The sequence below is a fragment of the Calonectris borealis genome, chromosome 1, assembly GCF_964195595.1.
Source record: "Calonectris borealis chromosome 1, bCalBor7.hap1.2, whole genome shotgun sequence".
Lineage (NCBI taxonomy): Eukaryota > Metazoa > Chordata > Aves > Procellariiformes > Procellariidae > Calonectris > Calonectris borealis.
This window is the reverse complement of record NC_134312.1, coordinates 155,679,072-155,697,223: the sequence shown is the minus strand read 5'-3', so window position 1 is coordinate 155,697,223 and position 18,152 is coordinate 155,679,072. Positions and strand designations below refer to the sequence as shown.

At 39.2% G+C, this 18,152-nt stretch overlaps 1 protein-coding gene across 1 annotated transcript in view; it reads left to right on the top strand.

The window, feature by feature from the left end:
• Positions 1 to 1,447: 1,447 nt before the first annotated feature.
• MYO16 (myosin XVI) overlaps positions 1,448 to 18,152 on the top strand; it is a 304,717-nt gene continuing 288,012 nt past the window's right edge. Inside the window, exon 1 of the mRNA XM_075137449.1 lies at positions 1,448 to 1,705. Coding sequence (XP_074993550.1) covers positions 1,480 to 1,705 — 226 coding nt within the window. The 5' untranslated portion in view covers positions 1,448 to 1,479. The remainder of the gene's footprint in view (positions 1,706 to 18,152) is intronic.

Sequence of the window (18,152 nt, the reverse complement as noted above, 5' to 3'; positions counted from 1 at the left end):
TGTGCTATGATGATGTGAGTTTTACAAAAGCCTGTCAGGAAATTATTAATTATGTCTTCAGAGCGGGGTTTGAATGGTATTCATAGATTAGACATATGGCAAGCAACAAGAGAAAACAAAGTGGTCATTTAGTCAGCACTACTCAGCTAGTGCCCTGAATGAGGTAGGGGTCTTTTGATGATTACAGATTTAGCAAAATGGGTAGACAAAAGCAGGCCCAATTAAAGTTGCACAGTAATGCTTAATTTTGGGATTGCTTAACTGCCCAAGGTGACTTGAGTCTATATCCCTTTCAAGAGCTCTTTCGTCAAACTAAGGAGAGAAAACCTCTCTTATCTGGGCTGCTGACAGTCCTTAGAAATTACAAATTGGGGCATCTAGCTCCCATATGAAGAAAATGTAAGTATGTATATAAAGTAGAACATGAGAATCAGAAGTGATTGCATGGTCTCCAGCCACCACATCAAATGGTCTTAGGGTAGCTTAGTGGGTACATCATTGATGCGGAGGATGTGGATTCACATCAAAGGACTCAGGCAATAAAATTATCTGACAATCCACTAGTCTCCTTTTGTAACAGAACTGTCCCCTGAAAAGCAACTAGCAGCAAGTAGTCTTTCACAGTCTTCACTCTCAGTGGAAAAGAGAACATACTGGAAAAGAACATCACATTCAAAAGAACATTCATAACAGTGAAAATACCAGATTCAATGGTAACAACAAAAGAGGAATCTGAGTTAAAGGTAATGCTATGAATGTTAGGATTGACTCAAAGACACGTTTGTGATCGGTTTCCACACGAAGATTTCAGTATGTGACAGTTTCATTAGAAGATTCCATTTGGATGGCTCTATGCAATGCAAAGAAAAAAAATAGTGTCATATGCATAGTTAGGAATCTGAAATTACTTTGATGTTTTTAATAGATAGTTGCCTGACTACCCACTGCATGCTAATGAATTCATTGAAATTACGATATGATGATTTTTATTCTCACTTAATAACAGGAATTTGCTAACCTAAAACAGGATGAAAATTAATAAAAAGGAAGCATGGGCATCAGATCGGCATTTCTCTGCATAATAGTCTCTTGTTTGTAAGCAAATGCAAGCTATTTGAATTATATTGAATTATTTAGATATTTTGCCCATCTCACATTTGAACTTTCAAACCTCTTTCTATTCACATTTGTTTACATGAACTGAGTTAGCTTTAAAAAAAATGCATCAGTGATTTAATGGAATTAGTTATATGTTGTTTCCAAAAAGTAAATGATAATGATATATACTCTCTATAGTCAGCATCTGTCAAGTAGGAGGAGCTCACATGATAGACTTGTACATGGTTAGAAAGTAAAACAAGAAACTTAGTCAAGGTTTCACGGCATATTTGAAAACACGCTGTTGCATAATCTAAATATGTTTTTCTTTAATTTCTTACAGGCTGTTTCCAGCTATGTAATGTTTTTCGGTCCCATGAGATGGAAATTGAGCAGTGCTTGCTGGAGTCCCTCCCTCTCGGCCAGCGGCAGCGGCTGGTGAAGCGGATGCGCTGTGACCAAATAAAGGCATATTACGAACGAGAAAAAGCTTTCCAGAAACGGGAGGGCTACGTGAAAAAACTGAAACATGGAAAGAATCATCGAGTTTGTTTTAATCTTGCTGATATGATACAGGATGCAATCATACGTCATGATGATAAAGAAGGTATTTAGTAATGTTGAACTACTTTTTTCTTTTTGTATAGCTAAAATTTTCAGAGGAAAAGCTTCCCTGTTCTGCTTACCTATCTTTAGGAAAAATACAATTTGACATTATAGTAATCATAAAGTGACTGTCGTAATAGAATATACAGGCATGTATTGCATACAATGTATTATAGCTTGTTGCTGAAATGAATGAGGCATGGAGAATAAACCTTCAGAAACCTACTGAATTTATTCTAAGGTTAATATATATATAAACAAATATATTTCAAAACCAGTAAGGATTATGATCATCATTACATGTGGCTTTTTATATACCTACATGAGCCACAGAATTTAACACAAGTTACTTTGAAAATTAGTTTCTCAATTGTAGCCAAAATCTGGAGTAATGAATTATCACTGCTATTAGTGACACTGGCCTGGCTAGAGCAATGAGATGGTATTGACCCATAGTTACACCAGATAGTGGGTCATCTTTCTGGTTGTGAAACGATGTTTATGTCCTTTTGAAATACGTAACCACATTTTAGGGGTTCTGGCATTGTTTGAATCCCTGGTGCAGCCAACAGTAATTTGAGGAATTTTGTAATTTACTCCCCAAAAGGGAACCAAACCTTGCAGTAAGGATCTCTCAAGTTTTAGAAGTCCCCAGGAATCCCCATACTGTTGTGTGGGAGGGGTATAAGAAAAGAATGGATGCAATGCTTTTAGCAACCCCTTTGCAAACAGATTTTATGTCAACTCTTTGTAATCACATTAGCCCAAAACTACCTGAATAAGGGAGGGTCTGAAATAGAGTCACATTACGCAAACAAATTGGCAAGTTTCTCCTGTTTTTTATCAGTTTGATTAGGTATGGGTTTTCTACTCACTCCTGCTCTATCATTGCTTATCACTGAGGTATAGTCCTACACATTTATATCTATACAGGAAAGGAGTCAAAGAGCTCTTCTCTTCAAGTGAGTGCCCAGGGCATCATTTATAACTAAGTTACAAATAAAACTCACAAGCTTTCATTCCACTCTCCTAGTGTGTAAAAGTACAGGCATTATAAGTGAAGGTCTTCCTCCACGTTCCCATAGCTCCCAACTTTCTCTGAAAACCAAGCAGAATACTAGATATGACTTCTAGCATTCTGTGAAAGTCAGATACTTGATGCTATTTTTGACATTTATGCTGAAGGAACGTAGCTTGCTCATTGGGGTGGTGATGGGGCATCAAGAGTCTTCTGTGTTGCCCATGCCTGGCCTTGAGCTGCACCTGAATCAGAACAGAAAGTTCAGCAACTGCTGAGACTGAATAGCCTGAGCATAAAGGGAAGATACCTCAACCAGAGGAAAGTAAGGTAGGGGGAAAACAGCACTTGAAACAGATAAAATAGGTCCCCAGAAGTAAGGAGCTCAAACAGCCCGCAGACAACCCCAGTAGGACTAACACCACTATCCTGAATTTGATGCCTGTGGTCCTTTCACAGGACTATGAAAAAGCGTGATCATTGTCTTTAAGCAGCTTGGGGACCTGCAAGTGCCTGTCTGTTGTGATTTTAGCCAAATTTTCCAGAGCCTGTTTGCTTTGAGCTGAATAACGCTATACTAGAACTGTTATCCTGTGAGCCAATAAAAACAAAAAATAAAAAAAAAATATTGAAGCTCATAGACATAAAAGCTGCTCTTTTACTATTGTTGCTGAGTGGAACATCCAACCATGACTCTTTAGTGAATATATCTACATTAGAATTTCAGTTCAAATTAGACATATGCTTTTGTAGTAAATATCATATCCATTTCTGTGTTTGGTCTTGTTTTATGGCACGTGCAGACTAGATTCCCTTCAGACAAAACTGATCTGGAAGATGTGGTCTGTAAGCACACCTAGTGCCTCCAAATAGTAATGGGTTTTCAGTCCATAAGGCCAGGCTAGACATAGGCTGAAGTATTCCCACTGAAACAGGTATAGCTGAGGAAGTTGGGCGTTTGGCACCACCTGTTTCTCTTGTCTATTTAGTCATATTTCAGTCATTCACTCAACATTCATCATTCATATTACACATCACTATTTACTAATGGGTATATATAGCCAGTAAGCTAATTGTGATGGATCCTGATAATTGGAGTATCCTCCACCTCACTGCAGTTTCACATCAACTTTATCTGTGCGGCTGGAGTAAATACGACTCTGGGGTGAAAAAGATGATCTGAACCCTCCCCTTCACCTTCACCGGGTCCTAAGGCAGAAGTGACTGCAATATAAGGCTGCAGATGGGAATGAGCACACATTTCCTGGCTCTTCAAATGTCACACCATCTCTTCAGCTCCCTGCTTTTGCTGAAACGGCCCGGGGGACTGAGAAAGAGGTGGTAATACCGGGTTAAGCAAGCAAAGGTGGGAGTCAGGTTTTAACAGCCTGTCGGCCTTCTTTTCTTCCCGTAAATCCATGTCTGGTCTCCAGGATCTGGCTTTTACTGCACAGTGTGCTCAGTTATCAACAGCGTTCCCAAATATGCTCAGTTTGAATATAGGGAACCAAATTCAGTACTAAGTATTTAAAAAATGCTTCTCTTTGGAAAAGCTGGACACTGAACAAGAATTTTTTAAAAAGTAACTCAATCCAAGTAAGTAGCAGAGAAATACCTTAACATAAATTAGTAATAATAATTTAATGATGTAGAATAAAACCCCGTCTGCTATATGAAGATAAGCTGCTATCCTGTGAAAAAAAGGGATTCTGATCTGAATATTGTATATTTTGGAATAAATGCTGAAAGTAATCAAGATGAGAACTCAGCAAATCTTAAAAAAAATCAGTTTTGTTTACTAAACAGTAATAACTGGCAGCAGGGTATTTTAATGCAGTTTGAACATCTTTACTTTTTCAGAGATAATTTAATTTTCAAACTAGACATTTTGCTTATAATGAGATATTTAATAACAAGTGCAAAGGTGTGTTACAACCTATTCAGTACTCAAATAGCTTCAGTTGACTAAATTCTATCAGGCGACACCTTTCCCTGTGGATAATTAATTTTGTGAGCTTGAAGTGCAATGGCTTTGAAGAGATGAATTCCACTCAAGGTATAATATAACTCATCTGGCTGTGAATAAGCCTGATACTGCCATTCAGGATGTATGGGCAGACTGTGGTGTCCAAGAATAGAGGACTGTGCAACCTGGATGTTTTAAATAAAATAACTGGATACACATAGAGTCAATTTTGTGATGAGAATGTAAATGTTTTTGTACTGTTTCTGTGATCCTTGGGTTCAAAGTGCTTGTAAGTCCTCAAGCTTCACAGCTTTCAGGATGTGGGGTTTTTGTAAAATGAAAATGGAAATCTCAAGGCTAAAATTCTGGGATTCATACAGTTTTCTTCCAGTTTTACCCTTGGAAGAGGGTATACAACAACAGAATTATAAAAGAGCAGACTCATCCACAGAGAATTGCAGCTGGGCCTATTTTCTTCAATTTTTAGATATATTTAGGAATTGTTTGCAAATCTTGGGCTCTTAAAGGCTTTATCCATGACTATGTGCTTCCTTTATTCTTTAAATTGAAGCACTACCAAAGTCTGTTTGACTGTCTTCTCCTCCTCTGAGACTGTTAAGCAAAATCCTGTTTGTTGATGAATCCTGGAGTAGTTTTACTTGGTTTGGGGTCTGGTTATAAAAAACTTATGTCAGTAACACATATTGATTAAGTACAAAATGTGGGTACATTGCACGGCACTCATGGAAGAGCAACAAAACCAGGAGATATTACAGGGAGTGATTAAAAAGGAGGAGATGAAGACCTATGAGAGCGATAAAGCAATGCTCCTATCTGGACAGGTTTTGAATGCAGCTGGTAATAATAACAGTCATTCTATAGGCATAGAAGACAGCTAGAAAGGGATGTTTTACAGTTCTATGAAGGGAATGCAAGAAGTATAGTATCGAAAGTATGGAAAGAGGACACAACAGTAGAATAGGATAGAAGTAGCTTCCCAAGTGAAGTCTAGGGGCTCATTTCTTATAGAATATCATAAACTATATTGACTGGACAGCACATTTGGAAATGGTGAGAAGTAGTCTGGTTTGGTAGGTGAGATAAATTGGATATCATGAATATATATAAAGATGAATTTATAATGTGGCTAGTGCAGAGACATTTCACACCTGAGTCTGATCGGAATTTCACTCTTAAGAATTCATTGTCTTTGTTATCCATGAAGAATGCAATATATCTTCTCCGAAATTACTATAGCAGCTGCTACTGGGCACAAAAAGCATCTCTGATACTGCATGCTAATAGATGTGATTATTAGTTTGCATTAAAATAAATTTTAGAATGGGCTTTTAGAAATTTTTACCAGTGACCTGCTTTGTCTCAAGTTTAGAAATGAAATATATGCTCATTATATTTCTCACAAAGTTAAAAACTATCAAAATGTTGTATCTTTGTTCTGTTTGGAGGCATTTAAAATTATTAATTATATTTTTTTTTTATTGTTCCTAACTGATATTTAGTCTTTTATGTAACCCAGGGAGATTGAAGGGAAATCCTCCTACTCTTTCTCCCTGCAGGTTCCTGCAATTTCTCTTTTTTTAAAGTAATATGCTTTTTAGTACCGTTGGTGGGCCACATTCACCCGCACCTACTAATAGTGAGCATTTTGAGAGATTCTGCAACTGTCATTCTCAGTGATGCCATGTATAGGAGCAGAAGCTGCTGAATAAATGAGAGCACTGTGTTTTCTGACACCGGTTTTGTACACCTCTGCTGCTGGCAAGGGAATACCTTTAGTTCATTTGCCTTTAAATCCTATATAGCTTTGTTCCGTAAGATGTTAAATCCCTATTAATAATGGACAGCAGGATATTTGCCCTGCTAACATCAGTCATATAATTTTATTGCAAATTAGGAGATGTAGCCAAGCAGGCTTCTGCATCCCATTCCTTCCCACTGTGAAATCGGTGTGCTTGCACCTACACTTAGCATTAGCGTGGACTCAGATTTTCTTCTCTGATACACATGCTCCAGCACTTGCTGCACCTGTATATCAGCTTAGACTCATGTACAAGCAATTAGGAAATGAACTGAGCAATCAGGAAATAAAATGAGCGAATCTGAGCCTGAGTTTCTGCTTCAAATACAAGGTAGTCATGCCGAACGGATCTTGGTATTTTGGCCTCTTGAGAATAAGGGATATGCATCCTTCCTGAAGCAATGGTGGAGTTATGGCCACTGACGACAATGGGAAACAGTGGCTGCTTTGAAAGAGGTGATTTTTTGAGCGTGAACTGACAGATAAACTTGCCATGATGAAAACAGTAGCTAAAAGTGAATGTGACAGTCCTGTACCCGAAATCCAACATAGAGGGGAAACTAAAGCACTGAGTTTAGTTTCAGTCATCTTTTGGTATATTCTGTAACCCAGCCTTTCAGAAATCCTGCAACATTACCCAAATCATAGGACTGTCAGAAATTCTGTATATGTAGTATCTTTTGTTATGAAAACTCTTCAGTTGTAATGTAGTCATGATGTATATACCATAAGGTCTGCCATGCTGGCAGGGCATGGAAGGTCAGGATGGGAAGTCCAGAGAGCCAGCAACTCAGTCTTGAGAAATGCAGATTCCCTAAACCTAATTAAAGCCTATTTAATCCTTTTGATGGACAATGTGCTGATTCTGTGGCAGCATTGTGATTCTAAGTAGCCGCGATACGAAAGTGAGTGAGCATTAGCACTAATGCTGCATCTTCTGTAATAGTGATTCTTGTCCCGTTCCTTGGAGGTTGAGCCTGACTCTGTGTTTTACTCAGCCCTCCTCAACTCTGCCCGAGCTTCTTCCCAACCCTGCCGAGCTAGCGGCGTGGCCCTTTGCCTTTACCAGTAGGATGCGATGGCTGGGGAACAGCCTTACTCTCCCTTCTCTCACCAGGGGATGCCCAGAAAAGATGGTTTAAAAGGCAGAAGATACCAATATCCTGCTTTTGCTGTAGTGTCCATTGCCGAGGGAGGCCTCCCAGGACTGGCTCCTCGCCGCAGCATGTTGGCTGCAGAGTAGTTGCTTAGTGAAGGGAAAAAACCAGGGACCCCATCTCACTTTCCCCCTGTGATGCCAGTATCTCTAGCTGTTTGAACGATTAATGCTATTGTGAGATTTGATAGTATCATGATATTTGAGAGGATTGGAGTAATCAATATAATGGGAGGTTTTAGTATTATTCGTTATTTTTCATGAGCGCTGTATAATGTACAATATTATGATAATTTTCAGTTACATTAATTAAAAGGCTGTGTAAGGAAGCATAAAGGGGGTACACGTGGGGCTGGTGCTGGAGTGTAATTTGTATCCTAACAACTTTGGGTTATTAAAAGGGCCCAGGGGAAGGGAAAGCAAAATCTGTTCAAAAGAACTTTCAATAGTTAGGAGAATGTGTCAAAGATGTTATAGTGACCGTTCCTATTTACAGAAAAAATATAAAAATAATTTGAAACAGAAAACTGAGGCTGAAACTGAGCTGAAATAAAGCATATTTTTTATTATTTCCTTGCATTGTTTCCAAATCTACTAACTGACTTCTTATTTTTGCATCTTATTACAATAGGCTTGCTTATGCTTTACTGTTCTATCTTTTTCCAGTACAAACAGTTGGGTTGGTTACAGACAAGTTGTTCTGGAAAACAGTGGGTTGCACTGCCTGTGACAGGCAAACATATCAGGGCAAACATACTGATCCTTAGAGATCAGGTTTAGGAATTGCCAGCAGTCTTTTTAAAAAGCTGGAAGAGCCAGGACGTGGGCAGCAGTGACAGGGCTCTGTTTTGGGGCTGGTCTTGTTCAATATCTTTATCAACAATCTGGATGAGGGGATCGAGTGCTCCCTCAGTAAGTCTGCAGACGACACCAAGTTGGGTGGGAGTGTTGATCTGCTGGAGGGTAGGAAGGCTCTGCAGAGGGACCTGGACAGGCTGGATCGATGGGCCGAGGCCAACTGTATGAGGTTCAACAAGGCCAAGTGCCGGGTCCTGCACTTTGGCCACAAGGACCCCAGGCAACGCTACAGGCTTGGGGAAGAGTGGCTGGAAAGCTGCCCGGAGGAAAAGGACCTGGGGGTGCTGGTTGACAGCCGGCTGAACATGAGCCAGCAGTGTGCCCAGGTGGCCAAGAAGGCCAACAGCATCCTTGTATCAGAAATAGTGTGGCCAGCAGGAGCAGGGAGGTGGCACTGGTAAGGCCGCACCTCGAATACTGTGTTCAGTTTTGGGCCCCTCACTACAAGAAAGACATGGAGGTGCTGGAGCATGTCCAGGGAAGGGCAACGAAGCTGGTGAAGGGTCTAGAGCACAAGTCTTATGAGGAGTGGCTGAGGGAACTGGGGTTGTTTAGCCTGGAGAAGAGGAGGCTGAGGGGAGACCTCATCGTGCTCTACAACTACCTGGAAGGAGGTTGTAGCGAGGTGGGTGTTGGTCTCTTCTCCCAAGTAACTGGTGATAGGACGAGAGGAAATGGCCTCAAGTTGCGCCAAGGGAGGTTTAGATTGAACATGAGGAAAAATTTCTTTACTGAAAGAGTGGTCAGACCTTGGAATAGGCTGCCCAGGGAAGTGGTTGAGTCACCATCCCTGGAAGTATTTAAAAGACGTGTAGATGAGGTGCATGGTTTAGTGGGCATGGTGGTGTTGGGTTGACAGTTGGACTTGATGATCTTAGAGGTCTTTTCCAACCTTAATGATTCTATGATTCTATGACAGGTTTGTGAACGTAAGACTCCATTAAGTGAAGCCAGTTGTCAGGTAGCAGGAAACTGGAGAAAAAGGCTGAGGAATGAAGACCACTGAGAGTGTGTAGCGTAGACTATTCATCGCAAATATTTTTATAATCAAGAAGAGTGGGAATATATTCAGTTAACCTGTCTGCCCATGGGATTCTGACTTTGAACCTACCTTTTTAGATGTTCGATGACACCTCTTCTTCTCAAACTGATTGCAGGCACTGTTTCTGATTTTCCCTGTTGCATGTGCTGGGATGAGTGGTTAGAAAGCAATGGCATGAGCATGGCAATGCCTTGTTTTTGAAATTCACCAAAGCCTTGGATGAGGATTGCTTTTTTGTGTGTCAGTAGTTCAGAGGCATCTTTGCTACTAGGCAAGACTGAAAGATAAAAGAATATGTTTACTAAAGACAGAGAATTGCAGTAATAGAGCAGGTTACAGAAAGGCAAAGTAATAAAACTCATTATTATGCTTAATATTTAGGAAAGAGGTGAAAAATAGGTGTAGCAGTAAATCTGCCAAGTTGGGTCTTTATCATTAAGACAGAGTTTCCTTAAATTAGGAAAAAAAAAATCCATCTTGAGCTAAAGAAAAGGTGGATCTTGAAAAGAGCAGGACCTCTGTGTGAAAGTTCAGATCAATCTTCTATGCCATCCCAAATTAAAATAACCCACTCTTGTTTACTTCCACCTTTAAAAATCTTCCTGCCTTGTTTCTTATGATTAATATTTAATATCAGCTTCTTTCATTCCCTTCTCCTCCCAAAGGTACTTTAATTAGCATTTCTTTTGTATACTATTTGTCTCAGCTACAGCCTTCTGAAGAGGCAGGGGTAAAATTTTATAAGTGATATTATGAGAAATATTAAATGCATGGGGCATTTTACTATATATATAACCTTGTTATACATGTATTACACCAAGAGCATAAAGGCCAGAAATACAAACACGGTTGGTGAATCAGGATTAGGTTGTGTAATCTGAGTAGCTTTTCCGAGTTCTCTGTGCACTCTTGATTTTAGAGTCTCTTTTGGGAAACCTTCTCACTTTCACCAATAAATTCTGGATGCATCATTCCAACTCTGAGCAGGATAAAATGGCAAACAGCAAATGGCGTTTAGTATGCACATGTAAGCCTCCATGACAAAAGAAAGCCCCCAAAATAAAAAATGGAAATGTTGGGTCAAAACCTATATTAATAGGGAATGAGACAAATTACATCAATTAATAATTTACTGCATAATGAAATCATGAAGAAGGAAGAAAAAACCATCAAATTAATCTAATCTCAGTTTGAGGAATTTAAAACACAGCATAATTACGAACATTTGAGACAGAACTATGGGGCAGATAAAATGTATTTGAGGGATTATATACCCTGTATTTCCTTACCTTAACATGCCCAGTTCTTTTTAAAATTTAAACCACAAATTTTTCAAGTATTATAGTGCTTTGTTTCAGGATTGTGCTAGTATTATTTAATATATTTTAATTTTAGATTACTGTTTACTCTCACTCTAAACTTCATCTAAACTGTGTTTTTTTCCTACTGGGAAAACATATGAAATTCACTATATATATAATAACAGGGAGGTTTGCCCATACAGAGCTATTTTGGATTTTACAGTTAGTTTCCTTTGAATCAGAGGAGAAACCTGTACATTAGATGATAATCTAAAAGTGGCTATTGGCAAACGTTGATTTACTAGGAACTATTGCAGAAGAAATCACAATACATATGTATGATAATTTATGCGATTTAATATTTATTGTCCAATCCTTAAGAGACATGAACACTAGACACTGAATAGTGAATTCAAGAGACTATTCAGAGCATATGAAATTAATGAAGTGCACAAAATTTTGCTTAATCGGGGCTCTTGGAAGAAAGAAAAATGTATACGGTAAATAGATAGATCCACAAGACACACAAATACATGCATTCTGTATTGGGAACTCATATGTCTGTAACATAGGAAGACACTAACACAGTTGACTGTCAGACATGCTGCTAGTGATTTAATCAGCTCTGTATATAGAAAAATGAAGCATCAATCAACCAACTCAATCCACCCATTGATGAAGAAGCTGTTTGGAAGGCACGGAAGGTAGAGGCACATTTCAAACCGGAGCAAGCCTTCAATCCTATAGGTTCAGCATGGTTGTTAACCTTCTTTAGCTCCTTGTGTGCTGAATGCAGCAACACAAGGCATCTTTTTGTTATGACGCAGGGAAACATAATGCCTTTAGTTATTGGGTAACAGATGTTAAGTAATTAAAGCAGCCCATTTCAAAAGCAATCATAAAATCACAGGGAGATGAAATTTGAATACATTTGAATTCCTACAGGATTCCATATGTGCTTTTTGGTTTTTTGTCCCATGTGTTTACATTTTTAGTAATTTGGTAAAGCTGAGATGAGAACTGAATGTTAAACTATTTTTTGTTGATAAAAATATGTATGATTCCTAATATACAACACGTACTTAATTGAAAAAAATAAAACTCACAGAAAAAGGTATAACATATCAAAAAAGTGAAGGATAGGCTTGATGGTGTAGATTTTTTCTAGCCCTTTTCTTCTCCCTGTGGACTGCCTAACCGCAGGAGTGCCTCTGCTCCCTGGCTACTTTTCTCTTAGCCCTGAAATCTCCGTGGGTTGTTTCAGCTGCAGTTTTTGTTTCTGCACATGCCCAAAGCTAACTTGATTTGAACAGCTATCCTCTGCCTGTACCAAGTAGGGAATTAAAGAAAAAGCATCCCTCCATTTTGGGTCCCCCCCTTGTAGGGGGATTCACACCAAATGTAGTTCATCTGTCTTACCATCAAATGGAGTTATAGCTTCCTCCTTTCCTCCACGAAACTGAGGTTGGAGCTGTCACCCACCCATTTTTGCTAGCCTACAGGTTGTGCCTATGGGTTGCTTCGAGAGCCGTTTCGGGTCTGTGCATTTCTGTCTTCTCGGGTCTGTGCCTCTTCTCTCCTCTGCTCTCCCTGGTCCCACACCTCAAGTCTCTCGAGCAGTGTCCGGCCTGGCGTGGCTTTCTCCTGGGGAAGGGACCTGAGAGGCAAATTGAATCCCGATGGTCTTGCTTACAGTATAATAAACTGTAGAAAGTTGACTGCATTGTAAGCTGTTGTACAAAAACCTTGATGTTGTCATCATCGCTGCTACTAACTGTGGTTTGAAAACAGGAGTATATACTAGACTATTTGCAGTCCCGTTTCACATGTTTAAGCTCTGAATAAATCAAGACTGAGAATTTTGACTTTGAATTTAGCGATTCCCTTTTGATGAACTCGGGTGTCCCTAAGTTCACGCTGAAGGATTTGTTGATCACCCCTCTGAAAAGTATGCCTTTTTTCTTACTAATACACAGTTTCTAGAAACTTAGCTTTTGGATTTTTTTTTGAATCACAGATTTCTAAAATGCAGGCACTGAATTGCTTGCTTTGTGTGTAGGTAAGTCCATTCTTGAACTTTAACCCTATAAATCCAAACAAGAACACATTTGGTTAACTAGAGATCATAGTTTTAAATGTTGCCTCAATTAAAAGTGTAAAACATAATATTTACAAGGAAACCTTTGTAAAAATACACAAATTTTCCTAAGAATTTTATTTATTTACTTTTGAACACATTTTCAAAATTCTCAACTATTTATTTTGGTTGACTATGATATAAAGCTTTTCTTCAGGGGGACAAGTCAGTATGTAAATTATTCATGAATTTGCATGATCAGGGTCTAATTCAAAAGGCTTTCACAAACTAAAATGTCAAGAAAAAATATTCAGAAGACCATTACCCCTACACAAGAATCCAGGTTTGAGTATTATCTGGTCTGAACAGATAACCTTTATAGACATATCTGTCCTTTTTTCATTTTAAGCCTAGCAAGCTCATTTATAGTCCCATGTTGGTGTTTTTCTCCATAAGATCTTTCTTTCCATGTAATAATAAAAAGTTTTGCACTTTAGCATGCTCTGGCACCCAAAAGCGGCAAGAAACACAAGGACTAATCACTCACAAATTCACTGTCATGCCAATAAACAGTCATTAAACCATTAACAACCAACAAATTGACACCTGGCATTCTTCCTATTCATTTCAAAGGCAATCCACAGTTGATTTTCCAGCATCATGCGGTGGGATGCAAGGCTATAAATTGGCAGCATTCAGAAGCCTATTCTCTCAATGAAAGATGGCATCCACTGAGTGGCAGGTACTGCTGACATTCCCTGGATATTGTTATAAGTCACACTGATTAAAAAGAAAGATTGCTGTGATGACAGAACACCCTAGTCTATACTCGTGAAATAGAAAGATAGCAAGAATAGAATCTTTCCTATGCAATTTGCAGTTGATTTCTTCTTCAATGTATTTATTGTGCTTCAGATTGATTCCCAATAATATTTCAGTACAAAGGGGAAACTTTTCTGTATTCATCTTTCAATATCACTTACTTTAGAATGTTTTCATTTCAATCACAGATTACTCTATCACAGAAGTTAAGCGGGGAAACTACAAAAATCAATAGCGAATAACCTTTTCTATTTCCTTTTTTTTTTTTGAAAGAACAAACCTTTAAAGCAATAATACAGTTCTTTACGAAAAATCAGCTGCATTTTTAATCATTCCTTAAAAATGTTTTCAATTTTTCAATTCAATTTTAGAAGCCTTTTTCCAGCAGGGTAAACACTTACATTGTAACACTGGAGGAATGTTGAAAAAATGGAATACTTAAGCCTAAGACTGGGAAAAGACCTTATTTGGGGATCCTACAACATACAGACTTCAATTTATCACTGTCATATTAATTGCCAGATTGAGTAGAACATTTGTTCAGAGCTTTTGGAAATGGAGTTTGTTTGGAGGTTTTGTGAAGTGGAATAACTAAAAGTGGAGTAACTTCCTCTAGAAGCTCTGAAGGTAGAACTAAATGAATATAGCCAGAGCCACTAAATGCAGCAAATTCTTTTTTTAATTGCTAAGTCCTGTCTCTTTAGGCTTTTTCTGTTACTCTGCTCTTTCCTTCTGCCTGAATTGTAGTATCTTTCCCGGTGAAAACACAAATATATCAGAGCCAGAGCCAGGTTTTTTTGTATAGTGCCTAGTGGTTTTTCTTCCTCAATAAAAATTCTAAACACAAAGTACTACTACTTGTTATTACTACTATATTACTGCTTGTTATTTCAGTCATCTTTGTATTCTCTGAGACATGAATTGGAGGATTGTTTTTTCTCAATACTCTGAGGTATCATCAACTCAGTCTGCAAGGCTTTTTAGCTGTTAAAACCTTTTGCACTTCAAGTTGACAGTGAACAAGCTCTATAGCTATGAGAGAGAAATGCGTAAAAAGGTTATATGGCATAATGAATAGACAACTGATTTTTCTTGATTATTGTTATTTACAGCCATCACAGTAACAGGTTATTACAGTGGAGGAACTGAAGCTTGTAAGAATACAATCAATTTATCTAAGGGAATGGATAATTTAGCTCATGTTTCTGTGTGAATTGCATCCAAGAATGGAGGTGGGAAGTAGTTGAGGTGAAATTGGCAATATTTCTAAGTGTCCAGCTTTAAACAAGGATTTTAAGCATATGTAAAAGGTTCAAGGTAGAATTCAGACAGTCAGCCTGGGGCTGCATATTGCTTTCTTACCACGTTTCTTTCCGATGACTCTCTACTACAGTGTAGTGTATATGTAACCTTGAAGCAGTACACGCTGTCATTTTACAGGGCAACGAGATGGTTGCAGAAGGTAATTTCTCACACTGTGTACTGTTTAGGGTTTTGATTACATTCAGACTCAAAAGGCAAACATGACAGCTGCAACATTGAACTAGGGTCTGTGCTCAAGATTTTTGCAATCACAACTATTGTTGGCATATAGTGGTAGTTTTTTCTAGACTTCCACATTTACCCATTGACAGTACAGAAAATATGACTTGAAGTGTTCTTAAAGCTGGAAGCATCTGTGTGAAATTTGAACTGCTGCTTTGTTTCTTAGTCTCTAAGGGGGCATCCTATAAGAGGGCACCAACTATCGAACCTTTTAATAATCGCCATCACTGGCTTCACTTGGTTCCTATATGGGATTGTGGTGGTGCATTTCCCCCCTTCCCCTGGGCCACGCTACGACCTCAGGAACTCCTGTTAGGCCTTAGCCATTGTGTAACCAGTTGGGCGGTTGAGCGTCCCTTGACGGTACCAGGCACTCTCGCATGGCTAAGGTGGGGAGCGACGCTGATCGTACCAGGCCTGATCAAGGTAGGGAACAAGAGCAGGGGGATAATTTGTCATCTCTGACAGCCCTGAAGCACTCCCTACCTGGATCATAGCTCAAGTGGAACGATACCATGGTTACCACGGAACAATACCATAATTACTACCCCGGACCATCTCGGCTTGTGGCCAAGATGGAAATTTACTGATGACTAAAGCCAATCATCTTGCAAACCTACAAAGAGCGGTCCCAAGGGAGGCCCTTTGAGTTCTCCTGGACCGCAGCGGGCTGCGCCTAGAGTCTCCCTCTGAGTGGGACAGCTCTCAGAGTTCACAAACTCTCAAGTCTGTGATATTTGGAGGACCATCGGGACATGGGCTGAAACACTCCTCAGCCGAGACACTCCTCAGGGCTCAACCCTTCGCCCGTTGAGAAATGCCAAGGCATTTAACGTGAGTACTTCACAGACTCGAGGGGAATTTTTAACCAGTATCTTTATCTAGCTATGGGCCCTTGTGCGTGAATAGATCTATATTGTGTGTGTGTGTATTGATTTAGATAACTAACAATAAGCATAATCTGTAATTTAGTAATTGTAGTAAACTTGATTAACTTGCTTTGTAACTGTTAAATTAGTCAATGATTAAGTGCTGTTAAAATCTTATGATCTACCTGAAAACTGTGAATGAACTTTAGGTCTGAACCTCGTGACTTAACGGGAGGGTCTTCCTTACCCTTTTGGTTCTTAGTCTTTCTATAAATCATTCCAACATAATTCTGACACAATTTTCCCTGTGTATACTTAATGCATGTAATGAGTAATAGAGTGAACCTTGCCATCGAATTCCGGTAAGTTGCTGTTTTACAAATTTCTATTAAAATCACCTTTTGCTGATATCTTTGCCAGTGATTCTTTAAGTGACCTCAAAACCACTCATTTGTGACAAACTGGCATAGTCAGCAGGATCCTAAATCAGTATTTCACGACAGGGATGAACGCTGGACTTCTTTTGCTTTTAAACCTCTCCTTACAAATCCTATGATACAAATACTTAGAATGACACAAGTTGGACAGAAAAGGACAGAGGTAAAGTCCAAGTATATATAGTTCTACTGATGCTTACATGGGCATTAGTTTATTATCCCACTCTTTCTCTGTATATGTGGTTTTGATTATATACATGCAGGTTCTCCTGGATTAGTCCTCATCTCTTTCTCTATTGGTAACTTAGGTTACTTTCTCTATTAGTAACTTAGGCACTTCTAGCGCAGGGTCCTCCCTGGCTTCTCCCTGATTTATCAGCTTTATGTGCCAGATACATGTCAGGTGCATAGATTGAGTGAATGAGAAAGTGTGGAATTGTGTATCACTTGGGAAGCTTGAGCCTCTGTAGTTGTAGCTCATCACTGCAGCCCAAACCTACCATGTGGCTCCATATGGACATGGACTCAGTGGTATGACTCAGAACTGAGAGTCACTCTTTTGTCAGGCGATGTGATGTTGGTTGCTCCTTCCCCTTGTTCACATCAAGATTGCCGAATTCATAGAGTTGTGAAATTGGTCTAGAAAGGCTAGAAAGGCTAGAAAGGACCTCAGGAGGTCTGTAGTCCAAAATCATGCCAAATTTTGGAGAGGACTGAGCTAACTAGGGTATTTGTCGTAGTTTAACCCCAGTCAGCAACTAAGTACCACACAGCTGCTTGCGCACTGCATGCACCCCGGTGAGATGGGGGAGAGAATCGGGGAAAAAAAAAGTAAAACCCATGGGTTGAGATAAAGGCAGTTTAATAGGACAGCCAAGGAAGAGAAAATAATACTGCTAATAATGATAAAAGAATATACAAAACAAGTGATGCACAATGCAATTGCTGACCAATGCCCAGCCCGTACCTGAGCAGCAATCGCTGCCCCCTGGCCAGCTGCCCCCAGTTTATATACTGAACATGACATCGTATGGTATGGAATACCCTGTTGGCCAGTTTGGGTCAGCTGTCCTGACTGTGCCCCCTCCCAGCTTCTTGTTCACCTGGCAGAGCATGGGAAGCTGAAAAGTCCTTGACTTATATAAGCACTGCTTAGCAACAACTAAAACATCAGTGTGTTATCAACATTATTCTCATACTAAATTCAAAACACAGCACTATACCAGTTACTAGGAAGAAAACTAACTCTATCCCAGCCAAAACCAGGACAGTGTTGAACTAAGGCAGCTCTTTTTGTTGTAGTGCAAGAACAGACTAAGCAAAGCAGAGAGATTCCTACGGGGAACAATTGATAATTATACTTCAAAGCCAAATTAAACCATCAACTTGTATGTCAGACTTTTGCTTTCCATAAGCTGTGAAAAAGACATGATTATACCAGGTGCTGCGTGAGTATAATTTTGTCCTCTCCATGCTGTCCTAACTTCAGTCCATACTGTGACAATCCTTACCTGTAAAAGCTTAAATAAAGCATAAGT